Source organism: Lacerta agilis, chromosome 13 (assembly GCF_009819535.1).
Source record: "Lacerta agilis isolate rLacAgi1 chromosome 13, rLacAgi1.pri, whole genome shotgun sequence".
NCBI lineage: Eukaryota > Metazoa > Chordata > Lepidosauria > Squamata > Lacertidae > Lacerta > Lacerta agilis.
This window is the reverse complement of record NC_046324.1, coordinates 10690214-10708732: the sequence shown is the minus strand read 5'-3', so window position 1 is coordinate 10708732 and position 18519 is coordinate 10690214. Positions and strand designations below refer to the sequence as shown.

The window sequence follows — 18519 nt, the reverse complement described above, 5'->3', positions numbered from 1 at the left end:
CTCTGGGCGGCCTCCAACAGAACATTAAAATGCAATAATCTATTAAACATTAAAAGCCTCCCTAAACAGGGCTGCCTTCAGATGTCTTCTAAAAGTCTGGTAGTTGTTGTTCTCTTTGACATCTGGTGGGAGGGCGTTCCACAGGGCGGGTGCCACTACCAAGAAGGCCCTCTGCCTGGTTCCCTGTAAATTGGCTTCTTGTAGCGAGGGAACCGCCAGAAGGCCCTTGGCACTGGACCTCTGTGTCCGGGCAGAACGATGGGGGTGGAGACGCTCCTTCGGGTATATATATATATATTTGTATGGGAGGCAAGTGTAGATTTGTATAGAATTCACAAAAGAAAATCTGAAAGGAGACTCAATGAAGGGGGAAAGGGGGGAGAGATATGAGATGGCACAGCAAGTACAAACTTGGCAATGGTATTTGAATTATTAATCTGAAAAGCTCTGTGATCGCGCCTGGGGAAATGGTACAACAGTGTTCCTTAGGCATCAGTGTTAATTGAGGCAGCAGATGGGAAGATATTGCTGCTTTTTTGTTAATGTGCCCATTATGATACTTTTCCACCGAACCTAACAGAGATAAGCGATATGCTTTGTCTGTTAATTATTAGAGTGCCGTGAAACATATTTACCAAATTAGACGTAATCTGCAAATTTGCAAATACCTTATTCCACATATATTTGCCCCTGTCATCTGGAATGTTGGGCCGAATGCTGCAATGAATGTGAACTAAGTGACAGGGAGGCCTCTTTGCATATTCAATTCAGACAAATGAACTGAGCAATTATCCGTTTTCTCTAAACGGCCCTGGAAAGTGAGTGCTGTGAAATGTGATAGCTTGGTCATTATCTTTCGTGTTTGCAGATATTTTCACAGTACCACTGATCTGAATATACAAATTGAAGGAGAGTTCTGCCAATTTCCAGGCTGGAAATTAATGTAGGGTTACATCCCACATGCTTCATTCACATGTCATGGTAAGCCAAACTGTGGCTTACAGAGACTGTGCAGGTGCGCTCTGGAGAGGAATTTGTACCTCCTCAGGGCCGGATTTAGGTTTGATGAGGCCCTAAGCTACTGAAGGTAATGGGGCCCTTTATATGACCAGCTGTCCTTCGTCAACAACAAATTGCCGCTGCTTTTTGTGTTGAATATATGCTATATGGCAATTTATGGACCTAATAGCTATCTAAAGCCATTTGCACATGCAGAATGTAGGCACCGTATACAGTGGTACCTCGAGTTACAAACGCCTCAGGTTACAAACTCCGCTAACCTGGAAGAGTTACCTTGATTTGAGAACTTTGCCCCAGGATAAGAACGGAAATCGTGTGCCGGCAGCGCAGCGGCACCAAGAGGCCCCATTAGCGAAAGCACGCCTCTCGTTAAGAGCAGTTTCAGGTTAAGAACGGACCTTCGGAATAAATTAAGTTTGTAACTGGAGGTACCACTGTACAGTATATAGAAATGAGCAAACCAGTGATATTTTAGGGAGCAGGCTAGCAGGCGGGGCCCATTACTTAAATCATAGGAGCCTACACAACAAAAAACAAAACAATACACTGTAGGCTTTATTTTATTTGTTTTTTATCTTTTATTTTGGAAATGTACATCCAGCTTTTTTTCCCTTTAAATTTTATTGGGGCCCCCAAGAGAGTGTGGCCCTAAGCTGTACCTTGTTTAGCTTATACGTAAATCTGGCACTGCCTCTCCCCAGCCCTTTAAGCACAATACACCACAACCTCTGAGTCCAAGTTTGACTTATTGTGTCATCTGAACCTGGGATCCTGAATAAAGTCTCTATCCCTCAACCATCGGGCAAAATTAAGCTTCAGGGTATGGTTAAGGAGGAGAGGCTTAACCACCATCTCAGTTTCGGACAAGAGTTGAAGCTTGGCTTCGCTGCCACACTGGGGACTTCTAAAGGCGCTAGGAAACCTTCGCAAAAAAAATTTTAAACCTTCCCTTGCAATGAAAACGTTCTGTTTACTGGGAGAAGCTGACTCAGAGGAGGCTTGCTGCATGAATCCTTTCTTGTGTTCCAGATTACGATCTTTCTAAACTGCGGGACTTCATCGACCAGCAAGCCGACGCTTACGTAGAGAAGGGCATCCTGGATAAAGAAGAGGCAGACGTGATCAAGCGTATCTACGGCAGCCTGTAAAGAGCAGAAAAGGGGACGTCTCTTGAAGCTGTAGGGAATTCTAGTCGAGCTTCACCCACACCTAGTACAACCTCCTTTCTCCCTGCCCTCGCCTCTCATCCCAAGATTATTAGAAAGTATTCTCTCTGCGTTGTACTGAATTTATTCCAGGTGAAAAACCTTGGTTCACAACCCACTATGACTGCATCTTCATTCCCCCCTGCACATCAACCATTCCACTTAAGGCAGGGTTTTTTTGCTGCCCACTTTCTAGTCAACAGGGTAAAATGCTGGCAACATGTTGCTGTTAGCCTAATTTTTGACATCCTCTAGGGAAGGCAGGTGCTTTTGGAGAAGATCTCTTCCCCCCTCATGCCCAGCATCCGCCAACTTCTTCCACCGTTCAGTGGCTTTGTAGAGATGCCACTCTGTGCATTTGCAAAGGGCATTATTAAGATGAGAATGATGCAACTACATATTAAGAAATCTCACATTCCGGTTCCATTTTGTCGTTCATATTATTTTGTGTCAAAGATGGTCCCATTTGAATTCGTTATGTCGCCATTTCCTCACTGTTTGGTGCATTCTGTATTGTGTCCCTGTCTGTGTGCCATTGAGTAGCTGCTACATGTTCGACACACTGCATCAAGCCTTTAAAAGTAGATCTTACAGGGAGAAGGAACTGTTTTGTCACGGCATTGCTATGGTCAGGTACACCAGCAATGTTGTCATTAACACACCTTCATAGTTCTTTAATAAGTGTTATTTCTCTGCATGTATAAAGAATGGAATTCTTGATGTGAGTAGCCTAATGGCACATGTAAATAGCTGTTAATTTATAAGGAGGAGGAGGAGGAGGAGAAATTTAAAGAGAAAGCATTTGAGGAGCCTAGAATTAGAAGTGTACTTAGGATGAGCGGTCTCAATATCAATATAGGTTGCTCATCACTTCTGCCAGTCAGACCATGCAAAGTTTCAAACTTTTGGCCTGCATTGAAGGAAATTGCTGTTATACCCTCAAGCTTGTTGGAGATTGAATGGCCATGTAGCACAATGGGCTGTATCCAGTGTTAGTCCTACTCAGAGGAGACCCACTGAAGTTAATAGGCATGGCTAACTTTTATTTGTTAAGTTCTGTGGGTCTAGTTCAGGGTTTCCCAAACTTGGGTCTCCAGCTGGTTTTGGACTACAATTCCCATCATCCCTGACCACTGGTCCTGCTAGCTTGGGATGGTGGGAGTTGTAGTCCAAAAACAGCTGGAGACCCATGTTTGGGAAACCCTGGTCAAGTTGAACGCAACCCAGTGTTTCTCAAATGTCTGAGAGATGAAGCATACTTTTATCAGGTCTATATCCCTCTTACGCCTAAGCAGATAGAGTTATGCAGTGTGTGGGAAGCATGTCTTTTTTTAAAAATAAATAAAGCTTAAATGAATTTTGAACATGCCTCCAAATTGCCCTAGGCATGCCTGTTTCCAATGACGCATGAAAAGAAACAATGAACAGCTTCATCAGAGGGCAGGCTATTCTGCTGCCACTGCCTCAGGAATAGCTGAATGATCCAATCACATATCCTGAATTGTTGTGACAGAATAATCTGCCCTTTCAGAAGCAGAGATTGGCTGGGGGGGGCAGGGGAGCTAAGACCAGAGTTGGATCTCATGCAGAGTTGCAGCAGGCACCCTCTTTTGCAGATGGGAATTTGGAGTCCAGGGGGAACTTTCATGATTTCACAACATAACTTCCTGTGTTGGTTCTACTGCGGTATGTTGCGGCACACAGCTTTGGGGAACAACTGATTTACCATAATCATGACTGTAAAAAGTTGAAAGGGGAAACAGCAGTGCAATAAAACGACAACAACACGTGGGCTTTCCAGTTGTGCAAGGCAAGTGGCTTGATGAGTATTAAAAGAGAGAATAAATAAGTGAGAAAAGAAATAAACATCCCCCTGCCATGAGGAAAGGTTACAATATCTGGGGCTTTAAAGATCAGGAAAAAAATGTGAATAAAGCAGGACGTGATAGAAGTAAATAAGATTCAGGTAGGTAGCTGTGTTGGTCTGACGCAGTCGAAATAAATAAAAAATAAAAAAATTGTGCAGTAGCACCTTAGAGACCAACTAAGTTTGTTCTTGGTATGAGCTTTCGTGTGCATGCACACCTCTTCAGATACCATGCACATGAAAGCTCATACCAAGAACAAACTTAGTTGGTCTCTAAGGTGCTAATGGAAGGGGAAATAAATTATTTTTTATTTTGTTTTGACTATGGCAGACCAACATGGCTACCTACCTGTACCCAGAACAAACATAGAAGTAAATAAGATTATACATCGTGTGGAGAAAGCAGAATAGAGACATTTTCCCTCTCTCCTTTTATAATAATAGAACCTATGGGGCATTGAGCGAAGCTGAATGCTTGAAGAATCAGGGCAGACAAAAGAAAATACTTATTCACCCAGTCCATGGTTAGGGTTACCATTCACTTACCTAGGAGTGTCTGAACATTCCTTGGTAGGAAAAGCACAGCTTGCATTTTCCCCACCTCTGCCTCCCTAAATCATACGCAGAACTAGGACCTGCAGAGATTCCCCCGTTTTAGAAGAGAAAGTTGCCACAACTTTTAAAGCCTTCCTGGGATTGTTGCAGCTATGAGTAGAAATCTGGCTACTACTTTATTTCTGTAGTGGTTTCTATGTGCTAGACACTGTGCAGACCACACATGTAGAACTCCAAAGAGGACTTACGTGGAAAGAAAAGAGGAATGGGGGAAAGGAGGGGGTTAGATCTGTGTGACCCATGTGTGGGTTATTAACATAGCTGTCAACTTTCCCCCTTTTTTAAGGGAAATTCCCTTATTCCGAATAAGATTCCTCGCAACAAAAGGGAAAAGTTGACAGCTATGGTTATTAACAAAAGAAATGGCTGGATGCCTGGCTTCAAAACATGGGACTTAACACACTCCCCAGCAGAGTTTAAAATAGTCACAGAGTTAAGCCGCAGTATAGCATGGGAATATAGGTTGTTTTCATATCCCATTTTGTCTGCTTGCTGTGCTTGCCCCTCTATCCCTCTGGCAATGAACAGACCACACCGTTAAGTAAGTTTAAATACTTTACTTACAAAATCAAAAGTTCTGGTTTGTGTGTTGTCCCGTGTACCCGCAAGGAGAGCACAAGTAGAATACTCCTGGGTACAAGATACAGAAAGGTGGTTTCAAGCAAGCAGTCTGAGGTTGGAGCAAACTCAGGCAAGTCGTTCACGGTTGATTACATGGTGCAAAGAGAGTGAGAGAAAAGAAGAGAAGGAGGTGAGATGGTGTGGTCTGAGTCTAGGAATAGACCTCTCTGATCTTAACCCCTTCATGCATTAACTCATAGTTATGGCTGGCTGCAATTTCCCACTAAAAGAACAGCTAGGTGGCAATGGTCAGATGAAAGTGTGGCTGGGGTTGCTGAAAAGGTTAATTTAGAGAAGATACATAAAGGAAGTAGGCAGTAGCATGACAAAGAGGGAGAGGAATGTGGCTCAGATACAGGAGATGTAAGAGGCTCCCCATTTTAACCAAAGATAGATGTAAGTAAGAGCAGGAGTGGTAACAAACAAGCTTTTGCATAATTTGCAGGGGGGAAAGGAGCCTAATTTTGAGTTTAGCGGCGGGGGGCGACAGGGCAGAAATAAGAGTGGGTTTTAAAGAGAAGGATGTGGGATGCTAAACTCGATTGCAGAGAGCTTATAGGGCATCACTTGAAAGATTTAAGGAGGTGATAGGAAGAGGTGGCATTAACCCAGGATGCTAGATGCAGGTAACAGTTTCAGTATAGTCATACAGAAAGAAACTGATCTAGCCTGGAGGTGCTGGAAGCAAGAAGCAGAATTTGCTTGCATTTTAGGTGATGAAGGAAGGAGGTAAAGAAGACCCCAGGCTTTCTTTCCAACAAGAGAATTAGAGATGTGTTGGAGAATTAGCAAGACTTGTGCTAGAGAAGCAAATTTGCAAGTCCTTGGCGTGAAGGTTGTAGCAGAAGCTGTCAAGATGCAGAGAAGTTGTGTGCAGAGGAGGGGGAACAGAGGGATAAAAGGGCAAAATTCTTTGTGGTTCCTACTAAGGAATAGAGAAAGAGGAGAAAGTAGAATCACCCAATGTGAAGACTGGTGAAAAACACAAAACAGGGCTCCATGTATGGTGTTTGCTAGATTTGTCATCCCAGTTATGTGGAATGGATCCATTCCTGACCTAGCAAACTTGCGAGAGCTGGCAAGAAATGGTCTGTGTTATTGCTCTGACACACACTGGAGCACAGGAAGCTGCCTTGTACTGAGTAAGACCATCCAGTTCAGTATTGTCTACTCTGACTGGCAGCAGCCCTCCCTGGAGACACCTGGGGCTGAACCTGGGACCTTCTCCATGCAAGGCAAATACTCTACCACTGAGCATAGTTAACAAGGAGACCACTAAGTGACTTACACTTAGCACAGCATTGGATACAGACCAGTGTCTTTTTAATGGCGAGGGAATATTGCACCAACAACAGCAGGTTCGTTTCCCTCTGCTTTTGTTCGGTGCACGTTTCTAAGCACGGGCTCAGTCAGGCTGCATCAAACGCAACGGCTTTTCATGGCGTGAGATGGCAATGCAAAGAGGAGGCAGCCTCATCCATCACCCTGCACTGCAGAAGGGCTGTGGCTTGCACTAAAAGAAGGCCAGTGAGCAATTTCGGTCATCACGATTAGCACTGCAGATGCCCAATATGGTACCCTGACAATTGGAGGCTTTTGCTATCACAGCATTTTAGTAGCAATTTTCAGACCATAGCTTGCTAGCATTTTCTCTTATCACCTCCATGGAATGAAGTAGGTATCCTGTACATCTCCAGTTGTAATCCCACCCAGCACCATTATTATTATTTTTTTAACATTCAAAGTATCTTTTAGAATTTAGGTACTTTGAGGTGTCTTCACTATTTAAAACTATGGCTGACGGGCAAATGTAACAGAAGTATACTACATTCACAATACACTTTTCTAATACAATCCTGTTTCTGATACTGTACTTTATTAAATGCTTTACTACAAGATACACTGGCGCAGGTTTCTGTTTTCTTCTTTTTCATGCATTGCCTCTCTGAAGGCTATGATCCTGTACTGTGGAAATTATTGTAGAAGTCAACGAACATGCATTGGGGGTTGAGAGAAACCTGTCTGCCATTTGAGACACACTTTTTGTGAGACACGTTTTGTGACGCAAAACCTATTTGAAACACATTCCGACTGATTTCAGTAAGGTTGGATCAGGTGCCACTAAGAACAGAAACGCTATATCCAAGGATCTGTACAAAATGTGGAAACTGTGACTTGTAGCCAATGCTACTCCTTCTTAGAATAGATCCGTTTAAAGTGATGGACATAACTAACTTGGGTCCATTAATTTAAGTGGGCCTGCTATGAGCTGAATGCAATTGTTTACAACAATATGTCTGTCTCCCAGAAATCATCATTCTGACAAAGTTCAAAATCTTTTATTTCATAAATTTGCCCAAACCCACACCTGCCACTTAAAAAATGTGGGTGGCGCTGTGGCCTAAACAACTGAGCCTCTTGGGATTGCCGATCAGAAGGTCGGTGGTTCAAATCCCCCCGACGGGGCAAGCTCCCATTGCTTTGTCCCAGCTACTGCCAACCTAGCAGTTCAAAAGCATGCCAGTGGAAGTAAATAGGTACCAGTCCGGCAGGAAGGTAAACAGCGCTTCCATGCGCTCTGGTGTCCCGTTGCACCAGAAGCGGTTTAGTCCTACTGCCCACATGACCCGGAAAGCTGTCTGTGGACAAACGCCAGCTCCCTCGGCCTGAAAGCGAGTTGAGCGCTGCAACCCTAGTTGCCTTTGACTGGACTTAACCGCCATGGGGTCCTTTACCTTTTTTTTTTTAACTTACAAAACCTGCAGAAAATACGTACTATTTAAGAACATAAAGTGACTGCTGGATCAGGCCAGTGGCTAATCTAGTCTAGCATCCTGTTCTCACAGTGGCCAACCAGATGCCTGTGAGAAACCTGTAAGAAGGGCCTGAGCACAAGAGACCTCTCCCCTCCTGTGGTTTCCAGCAACTGGTATTGTGATACATTACTGTCTCTGTCCGTGAGTGCTATCAATGGCACTCTCCTTCATGAATTTTTCTCCAGATATGCATGTGAATGTATTTTAAACATGTTTCCAGAGGTTAAAACAAATACGAAAGATGTCGTTCACCCATAACTTTGGGCACTAGGATAATTGTTCTCTTCAAGCTGCATGGTGTTATGAGATGCAGGCCCCTGGTAAGTGCAAAACAATTCCACTGGAGGCTTCTCTTTCAAAGAAAGTGAAGTGTTGACAGGAAATCTGTAGGGGAAACTTAAAGCGAATTCATTTCACCGCAATGTCAATCCTTATGGCAACAGCTTTCACTGGGCTTGAATAAAAAGGAGCAGGGGGCAGGGATAGCTGAAATGAAAACCTTAAGAACTTTGCAGTTGCTTTTCAAAATAGACCTCAGGGCTGTTGCGAGACACTGAATGGCTGTGTTCCTTTGAAGAATAGCAGTAAAGCACTTGATTTTAAATAGGGACATATATTAATCAATTAATTGCATTTATATCCCACTCTTCTTCCCAGGAAAGCAAACACTAACTGGTAAAACAATTAAAATGCCTAAAAACAATTCCCATACAGATGCAGGAAAGCTCTCTGCTTAAAAGGGGTGTTGAAAGAGGGTATGTTTGCTGACATCAATCTCTCAGGAGACAATGGAGGATTGCGTCTTTGAGGGTGAAGTCAAACTGTTGAAAGGTTGCAGCAAGTACCTGCTGTGGCTGTAGAGACTGATACAGGAGAGACATGTTTTGTTGCAGCTGGGGCAGATGAAGGCATCTGGTTGTGCTGCTGCAGATGCACCAAGGTGCTTATTCTCTCTGTGCCTGTCTAATATTTGACAAGAGGCAATTCCAAAGGGTAGGTGCCACAACACTGAAGGCCAGATTCCTATTTTGTGCAGAACAGACCAGATAACACAGTTTCTGTAGGAGGCCCTTGCCTGCAGAGCACAGTGATCAAATTTATATATAAGGGGTGAGATGATCTTTCAGAATCCTGATCACAAGTCACATGGATGTATTGTAAAGGGATGAGACAAGCCTTGAATTATGTGCCCACCAAGGTCCTTATAATTTGTATGCATGGTAGTTCCAGACACAAATAAATGGTGAGACTTCTATCCATCTTTGCAGTGTCGGTGCAATAAACCGCTGGTAATAGATGGGGCAGAATACTGCCACCTGAGGTTCCCCAACCCCGACATATTCAATAGCATACTCATTCATTTTCCACAACAAAGATATTAAATTTCTGATTTCATTTTTTCAGAAAACATAAAGAATAAAAGAGCATAATCAATAGATTCATTTTTCTTTATACTCATAAAATTAATGTATTTAAAATAAAGCTGCAGTAGTTAGAAAAAAAGTCAAACACTTTGACAACTTAGGATATTTTAATACACTCAAATGAAACAGAAAAGCATAATTTTGAAATGTATTTGCAAAGCACCAAACATTCTGTATTTTCTATACAGATAGGCTGAAAAACAAAGACAATTCACTTTCTTAAAGTGCATTTTGCTTTTATTACATGAAAACTACATATATCTGCACACAAGTATCTATGTTTCGAACATTACCCTGACACAAAGAAAAATACATTTTTACCAAGGTTTTTCCCTTTGTTTAAAAAAGTCTCCAAGCAAGGAATTGTGCCATACATACTTTAAAACCTCAACTGCTTTCCAAAACAGTTAAAACTGGTTCATTTTAAGAACAAATATCTTTCTATACATATTTTTATATCTGTATAAAGACACATGTACACACACACGGAGAAAAAATATTCAGAGCTGCATCCGTCAGCTTTGATATGCACAAAATCTACATGACAGGCTTATCTATCTCAAGGCTCCATAATAATGACTTTCATCATAAATACTTATTCTTCCTTATACCTTATCTTATAAGTATATACAGCTGTTTCCTAACGATCCTGATTCAGAGTTGTCTCAGGGATATATTTTCATAGCAGAAATACGAAGGCAATTACTAGTTTTGGAAGGATAAATTCCTTTATTAATGTATAGTAAAAGGATGTTGGCCTGCAGAAGGCAAAGGTCAAATAATTTTAGTGCAAGTATAATTAGTGGAATTACCTATATACGACTTGTAACAAGTACACCATAATAAATCAATCCAAAAGGTTTGCTTTTGAATCCTCAGACATTTAGTTCTTTAAGAACAGTTTTGATTCCAGCTCTTCAGTCATCTTCTACTGCTGATAAGAAGTTGCATAGGAGTCTTCCTCATCGTCCTCCCTGTTGAGAAAAAAGGAAGCTTGTGAAAATGTTTCCAGGTGCTTATAAAATTTACTCCACAAAGTAAAGCATTTAAGGATTGTAGCAGAATGGTCATTCCTTGTAGGAAATCTTCACAATTTTCAAGCAGCAATGTATCAAGCGAGCCCACAAGCATTTTGAATACAGTGAGAAGTCTACAGTCGTACCTTGGTTCTCGAACAGAATCCATTCTGGAGGACCATTTGACTTCCGAAAACCAAGGTGCGGCTTCTGATTGGCCACAGGAGCTTCCTGCACTCAATCGGAAGTCGCAGAAGCCACATCGGACGTTCAGCTTCCAAAAATAGTTTGCAAACCGCAACACTTACTTCTGGATTTGCGGTGTTCAGGAGCCAAAACGTTCGAGTCACAAGGCATGACTTTATATGTTGACTACGTAAAATGAAATAAAATATAATCCCTGCCCTCAAGCTTACAATCTACAAAAACATACCACAGAATTAAAAAAAAAGAGAGAGATCAGTAGCAAATAAGAAATATGCAGATGCAAGTACAACTTCTTAGGTACAAGTTTTTCTTATGCCAAGCTGGGGTAAAAATGTTCCAGGAGAGATGGCAAAAGTCGATGGTCTCTCAGCTGCACTAATGGCATGGGCTTGCAACCTTTCTATTTGTTGCAGCCTCAAGTAGTGACTGCTTCTGGGTAGCAGTTCTTGCTACTTTGCACAATTTATTATGGCTTTGCTAATCATGGCAGGGGCAAGGACAATTAAGTCCTTCCAACAATATTTGAAATCATATTCAGCTACATCAGGAAACTGATCTCTGCTCCCACTTCTACATCCTGGGCTATTTCTATGCTCCCAATGCTCCCATGGAATTATGGCATACATACACCCTGCGTATAATAAGAAAAGTAACACCAAAACATATCACAAAAGAAGATGGTTTTGGCCAACAAATAAAATTAAAATAATAAAATTAAATATCTTTCAATGTCACTATCGAGCAGAACAAATGTCATTTTTTGCACTGTAATTCAAACTTAGTCACCTGCCATATGGACTGTATCATAGAAGGAGGGGGCAGACTGCATTTGTCAAAGGAATTGAACTAAATTATTGCAACCTTTCTGCAAAGTGTTTTGTTTTACTAAAAGAATTTCTAAAAATAAGCTAAATGCACTCCTTTAATTTTTATCAAAATAAAAAAGGCAAAAGTAGAATTCAAAGGCACAGAAGAAATAGAAGAACTGCTGCCCTGGGCAAGGAAATAATTACTGTGCATTAACAAAAGGTCAAGAATGAATGAGGCTATAGAGATGCTTGCAAAAATCTGCACTGCTATGCTCTGGAGTGGGAGAGGGAGGGAGAGGGAGAGCCCTGCCATCCCCCTGAGAAGGGAAGAAAAGGGTGAAATTCTTTTTTCTTTACCTGTTATCTTCAGGTTTTAGTTTCCAAGCTGCCTGCTTGGACATCTTAATCTGCAAGTCCAGTCTATGTAGAAAATCTTTGGCAGATAATTCTTCAGGTGGAGGGAGCTGATTGTCAGGCTCTTGAGGACTGGGTGAAGAGTTGTCTTCCTGAACTGTCACTGGTCCATCTTCACAAGAAGAGGGGGTGTCAGCTTCATTTTCAGGAGACTCCAATGAGTTAAGTCCATTAAACAGCAAAGGCTTCTCAGATATAACAGGGATATTCAATGTTTTTCTCAGAAATATACAGTCATTGGTGAACAGTTTATTTGCCCTTTTTATTTGCTCCATCTGAAACAGACATAAAACTATGTTTACTGATTCAAGTAAAGATTGTTTATCAGTTTTCTACAAACAGCATGACACACATTTCCTTCTTAAATGTAATGTCTCAGCAACTTTACCACCTCTTCTTTCAAATATACACTATAAAATGTATCTTTCAATAATGAAATTAAATAAAATATGATCCCTTTGGGCATATTCTCTTATTGGTGCCCCATAATAATGTTTCTTGCAAAAAGTGGGAAATAATGCTCCAAAACACAAATTGAATTTAAATGCCAGGCAGCCAGGCAAGTTATCTCTCACTCATTCAGCAGATTAATGGAACTGGAAGTCATGAACCAGTAATGCAAAATCTTCCATGGAACTTGAAAATTAGGGGTCCCAAGAGCTTATCTGAGTTTCTAGTTGCCAGCCTTGGTGCCCCTTCCAGTACTTGCTAGAAACAGCTGTTTGAGACAGCAAGGAACAGAGAGATGGGTGTGAAAGAGGGCTTTGTCATCTTATTTACATCCTTTCCACTAACCTTCATTTGCTAGTTAACTCATCAAATAATAAACATAAAATATCATATAACTACAGTGACATTAAAGATGGCATAACTGAAGAGTTGTGGCTCTAACTGCACCACACCATCAGCCATCCAAAATTCCCACAATGGGGTTAGAAAGCTTATAATTAGCAGTCATGTAACTAGACTGACTGTCAACACAAAGCCCTATGCCCTGTTATCATTACAGCTGAAATAGCAGGTGCCTACCATAGACATGTGAATATTTAAGTTACAATAAAGGTTTTTGAGACAAACTGTATTTCCAGTTCTAACTAAACAAATAAAAAAACCCTGAAATTGAATTGCATTTTCTTTTTTATTTCCATAACTGTATGAAACAGTTTTGTGATTTCGTTTATTGAAACTGGTTTTTATATATATTTCACTATCAGGCAACAGTTTCTCCATACATGTGAATCATCTCAAGTAGGGTAGTATCAACCAAGAAACACAATATTTTCTCTGAGGCGTTGTTTCCACTATGGGCTAGCAAGAAAATGTAGCAGCCACAGCACAGCTTAATAAATAATGCACATAAAACTATTACGTAACTCAAGATTTTGTTTCCCTCCTGCTTCTCTAGCACATGGCTCAAGAAATGTAAAACTTCAAAGGAATTTTTAACATCCTGGTTAAAATATCTAAATACAACCGTGTTAATTTACACCTATCCCTTAAATCCAAATCAGTAGTTTTCTATTAATCATGTTTGTTAAATTCTGCTTCTCTATATATTGAACCATAGGAATGAGATGAAGCACTACAAATACAGCACTTCAGGTCATATTGTAGGGACTAAGAAATCATCATAGGTATTGGAATCCAGCACCTGGCTCCATGAGATACTATCCTGTCATGAGAAATTCATTCCACTGTACCAACATGAGCTATCCTCCTGTTTTTATAATCTTTCAATATCTGAGCTCTGCAATCTTCTATATAATTGCTATATAAATCTGTTATGAAATTGCAAACTGTTATTAACTATAAACAAAGCACACCTCCTTTTTAATCTTATTAAGACAGAAGATCCAAAACTAGAAGACTTTGCTTTTGGAAAGTTCTAGGCCCATAAGGTAAAGGGACCCCTGATGGTTAGGTCCAGTCGCGAACGACTCTGGGGTTGCGGCGCTCATCTCGCTTTACTGGCCGAGGGAGCCGGCGTACAACTTATCTCTAAATAAAGTCCCTTGTGCAATAAAACCAACATTTTACATCAGCGATGGGAACTTTTATTTCTTCAAGGGTCACATTACCTCATACCAAATGTTTAGAAGCTGCATGCCGAAAGTGGGTGGGATGTGGGGCAAAAGTGGAGAGGGTTATTGCTGTAACATCCGTCTCCCACTATGCAAAACACACATTTGCTTCCCAGGATGGCATTTTGGCAGAAGGCTGGTGAGCTAGTTCCTAGCTCTTGCATTAGATGGTTCACTGTCCTGCTGTTTACTATGTAACAGGTAAATTAGTGCACTTATGTGTATAACTTGACTTTCTCATTTCAGTTACAGGTGGGTAGCCGTGTTGGTCTGCCATAGTCAAAACAAAATAAAAAATTCTTTCCAGTAGCGCCTTAGAGACCAACTAAGTTTGTTCTTGGTATGAGCTTTCGTGTGCATGCACATGAAAGCTCATACCAAGAACAAACTTAGTTGGTCTCTAAGGTGCCACTGGAAAGAATTTTTTATTTTGTTTTTTCTCATTTCAGTAAAAGTAGCAAATATATAATTATATATAAAACCCCTTAATAGCGTGAATGCTTATTTCATAAATATGTTTTAGTAGTTAGCTTAGCATATGCAATACTATTAGTAACCCATTCCATTACATCAGTAATTGTCTTATGTCTGATGTATGTTTCCAAGTTTTTCCACCTTCTTTAAGGACAAACGCAGTGTGAATTTTAGTCCAAGAGTTTGCTATCTCTAGCAACCCATTAGACTAGCTCAGGATCTCCTAAGAAAGGTTGATACAACTCCTGGACTCCTGGTAGCAGCACATATTCCAGGAGTTGCACCAAAATCTCCCCAACCATGCTGCAAGGGATTGTTGGGATGCACCTTAAACCAGTGTTTCCCAACAGGGGGCCATATGGCCCCCAGGATATTCCAAGGGGGACACAGGTGAAAATCACATAAATTGGGGGGGGGGCATAGCACAAGGATAGGGGGCCACAGAGGGAGGTGAGAAGTGAGGGGGGGCTATAGTGTTTTATCTAGGTAGGGCTCCTCTGGATGACAAAATCTTTTTGCACCAGGTCAGTGAGGACCACTTGAATTTTAAAATTATCCCATATATACAGAACTCCCTGTGCACCTTTTGGACTGTATCTGTAGGTTTCCCTCTCTGTGTCAAATAACTGGGGCCAAATAAGTGTTGCTTACTTTTTATAATACATGGAAGATGAATCTCCCTCAGGAGGTTCTGGACTCTCCTTCTTTGGAGTTTCTAAGCAGATGTTGGATGGCCATCTGCCATGGATGCTTTAGCTGAGTTTCCTACATTGCAGGGATTTGAGTAGATGACCATTGAGGTCCCTTCCAGCTCCATGATTCTGTTTTTCTGCTTCAACAATATTTCATTATGTTCCTATCATTTTATGTAATTGTATTTTGTATAAATTATAAAAATTATAAATAAAACATGTTCTATTTACAAATAAAACATTTAAATAGCTACATTTCTACCAGTTGGTTGGGGGGGGGCATGAGCGTTGCCAGGATTTTTATTAGGGGGGGTCCGGCTTTTGTTAGGGGGGCCAGAACCTCAGATTTGTACTGATTTGTATTGATTTGTACTTTTGGGGGGGGGGAAGCTGGCCTCCTGCCCGTGCCCATGGGGGGCCACAGGAAGGAAACAAGGTCGGAAGGGAGCCACTGTCGGGAAAAGGTTGGGTAACACTTTTTTGTTGCTTCTCTGAGGTATTGCTTCTAAAATGTATTGTCACCCACAACCACTTCACCTTCTTATGTATCTGGGTGAATCTTTAAATAATTCATACTAAAGGGGAGACATGCAGCCAAGGAAACAAACTGAATCACAGTTCAGTAAGGTTGGAGATGCAAAAGTTGTGTAACAAACATCACCTGTAACTATGGAAGGCATCACCTCTCTTGCTACACATAGAATCCTCCAAGAAAACTTTCTTTACACAGGGCAACATACATGACCATGTCTTTCTTCTTAAAGCTAGAGGTGCTGGACCTCAAGTCTCTCTGAAAGTCCCTAACCAGTGCATAAGGTGCTGGCTGTAGTACCTCTTAGGATGTGAAGATACTCTCTTCATGCTGAAAGGTGACCACAGCAGGGCAGCTACACATGAAACATTGGCATTTTGTCTGCTGCCCAATAATATCTTTGGGAGAGGACAGTAGCGCAGTTTGTTTAGAGAATCTGCACTGCATTCAGAAGGTCCCAGGTTGAATCCCAGGCATCTTCAGGTAGAGCTGGAAAAAGCTCCTGCCTGAAATCTTGTAGAACAGCTGCCTGTCACAGTAGAAATTACTGAGCCTAGATCAGGGGTCCCCAAACTAAGACCAGTCACCTTCTAAATCCGGCCTGCGGGTGGTCTGGGAATCAGCGTGTTTTTACACAAGCAGAATGTGTCCTTTTATTTAAAATGCATCTCTGGGTTATTTGTGGGGCCTGCCTGGTGTTTTTACATGAGGAGAATGTGTGCTTTTATTTAAAATGCATATCTGGGTTATTTGTGGGGCATAAGAATTCATTCATATTTTTCCCAAAATATAGTCGCCCCCCCCCACAAGGTCTGAGTGACAGTGGACCAGCTCCCTGCTGAAAAAGTTTGCTGACCCCTGGCCTAGATGGACCAATGCACTGAATCAGCGTAAGGCACTTCCCTGTGTTCTTACAACTTTAGTGCTAAAGACAGATGTGCTGGAGTTCCAGCTCAACATCTGAGGTGCCATGTACAGATGACAACATGATGACACTGCACAGATTCAGAGGAAAGTATTTTTCTCACATCAATCACAGATGCCTGAGGGGCAATTTGTAGTGGGATCCCCTCTACACATATTCAGAGTGAATTGTTCTCCTTTTATCTGTCACAGATGCCTCAGGAGCTATCTGTAATTAATGCAGGGGAAGAAGAGAAGGCAGGCCCTCTGTACATACCGCACTTACTTCTTACCACTCACAGAGGACCAAAAAGCTGACTTGGGTTACTGGGCTGCGTACTTATTGCACAAGTATTGTCCACATATCAATCTCAGATGCCTAAGGGGCTGACGGTTATTGGGAGGGGAGACGAAAGGCCCTCTGTACATGCTCAGAGAAACATTCTTCTGTCAGACACAGATGCCTGGGGCTCAGCACACCCACAAAGAGAAACACTCTCTTCATATCAAGCACAGACGCCTGAGGGACCAGCAGAGCCAAAGGGCAGGGGCAGGGGGTGAAAAGCCTTCTGTACATATTCATAGACTACATCAGTCACAGATGTCTGGGGATCTATCTATAATTAGTTTCTGGAGGAGGAGGAAGGCCCTCCCTGCACAAATATAAAGTGGGGGGGGGGCAATCTGGCTTACTAGCAGTACATGTGAAAAGGACCTAGGGACCAAGACTTGAACCAATGGCTTCAAGTTACAAGAAACACTAAACACCAGGAAGAACTTTCTGACAATAAGAGTGGTTCGATCGTGAAACGGTCTCCCTCTGGGAGGTTGGATGGCCATCTGTCATGGATGCTTTGGTTTAGATTCCTGCATTGCAGGGGGTTGGACTGGGTGACCCTCGGGGTTCCTTCCGACTCTACAATTCTACGCTAAGTGTACTCTTCCTAACAGTCACATGTCTGAGAATCCAGCTGGAGTCACTGAGAACGTGGTGGGGGAGGCACTCTGCACATGCTTCAGATAAAGGGAGGGACTCTCGCTTTCGCTTATCAATTCCCGCAATTATTCCACTCTGGTGGTGGGAGCCCCCAGAAGAAGAGGGCACTCTGCACATGTTCAGGTGCCCCCCACCGCGTCCTCTTACCCATACCTATAGCAAGGAGGACGCCGACCGTTGGCAATGAAGCCAGCGACCCTGTCGGCCCAGCCGAGCACGGCCCTCACCTACCGTCACGCCGTACTTGAGCGCGATGCCTTGCAAGGTGTCGCTGGCGCTGAGGCGATGCTCTACGTAGCGCTCGGCCAGCGGCGCCGCCACGGTGGCCGTGCTCCCGTACGAGCGGGTCTTGGTGCGCGCCAGGCTGAGGGACAGCTCGGCCTCCGTCTCGGACGCATCCGGCCCGGGAAGCGGCTCCTCTCGCAGAAACAGCCCGGGCACCGGCAGGAACTCCGCCATGGGCCTTTTTCCCGCGCGCGCGCGCTCTGCCGCCTCTCTCGCGCGCTCTCTCCCTCTCAGCACCTGGCGGGCGCCGCCGGGATTCGCCGCCACCACATCCTCCCTTCCCTCAGCTTTTCCTGAGAAGGCCGGCCGCCAGGTCTCCCGGAGCAACGGCCTCCTCCCACGCGCCTGCGCACCAGGTAAACTGAAGTTCCCCCCTCTCAGAGAAGGTCTCCGCTCCGCAACCCACCACCCCGCCCGCCGTCTGCGCGTGCGGGCAACGACCGGCGCATGCGCCGTTCCCGCTCGCGCGACAAGTCGAGGCGAAGACGGTTTGTCCCTCAGGCCAACCGCCGCCACTGGCGCGCGCCAAGTTATTGTCGTT

General features: G+C 43.0%; 2 protein-coding genes across 2 annotated transcripts in view; one reads left to right on the top strand and one right to left on the bottom strand.

Moving 5' to 3' along the window:
• Positions 1-3367, top strand: part of SCG3 (secretogranin III) — a 47192-nt gene extending 43825 nt beyond the window's left edge. Inside the window, exon 12 of the mRNA XM_033167172.1 lies at positions 2050-3367. Coding sequence (XP_033023063.1) covers positions 2050-2168 — 119 coding nt within the window. The 3' untranslated portion in view covers positions 2169-3367. The remainder of the gene's footprint in view (positions 1-2049) is intronic.
• A 6289-nt stretch (positions 3368-9656) lies between these two features.
• Positions 9657-18289, bottom strand: LYSMD2 (LysM domain containing 2). The gene is made up of 3 exons (XM_033167455.1): positions 17925-18289; positions 11958-12289; positions 9657-10542 (listed from the first exon to the last, which is right to left on the bottom strand). Exons 1-3 carry the CDS (start codon positions 18150-18152, stop codon positions 10497-10499), a joined length of 606 nt encoding a protein of 201 aa, XP_033023346.1. The 5' UTR covers positions 18153-18289; the 3' UTR covers positions 9657-10496.
• Positions 18290-18519: the final 230 nt, after the last annotated feature.

Excerpts from the sequence above, each read along its gene's own strand:
- LYSMD2 (XM_033167455.1), bottom strand. The coding sequence starts at position 18,152 with ATGGCGGAGTTCCTGCCGGTGCCCGGGCTGTTTCTGCGAGAGGAGCCG. Across the intron at positions 12,290-17,924 it reads CGCTCAAGTACGGCGTGACG|ATGGAGCAAATAAAAAGGGC; the intron begins GTAGGTGAGGGC and ends TGTCTGTTTCAG. Across the intron at positions 10,543-11,957 it reads CTAAAACCTGAAGATAACAG|GGAGGACGATGAGGAAGACT; the intron begins GTAAAGAAAAAA and ends TTTTCTCAACAG.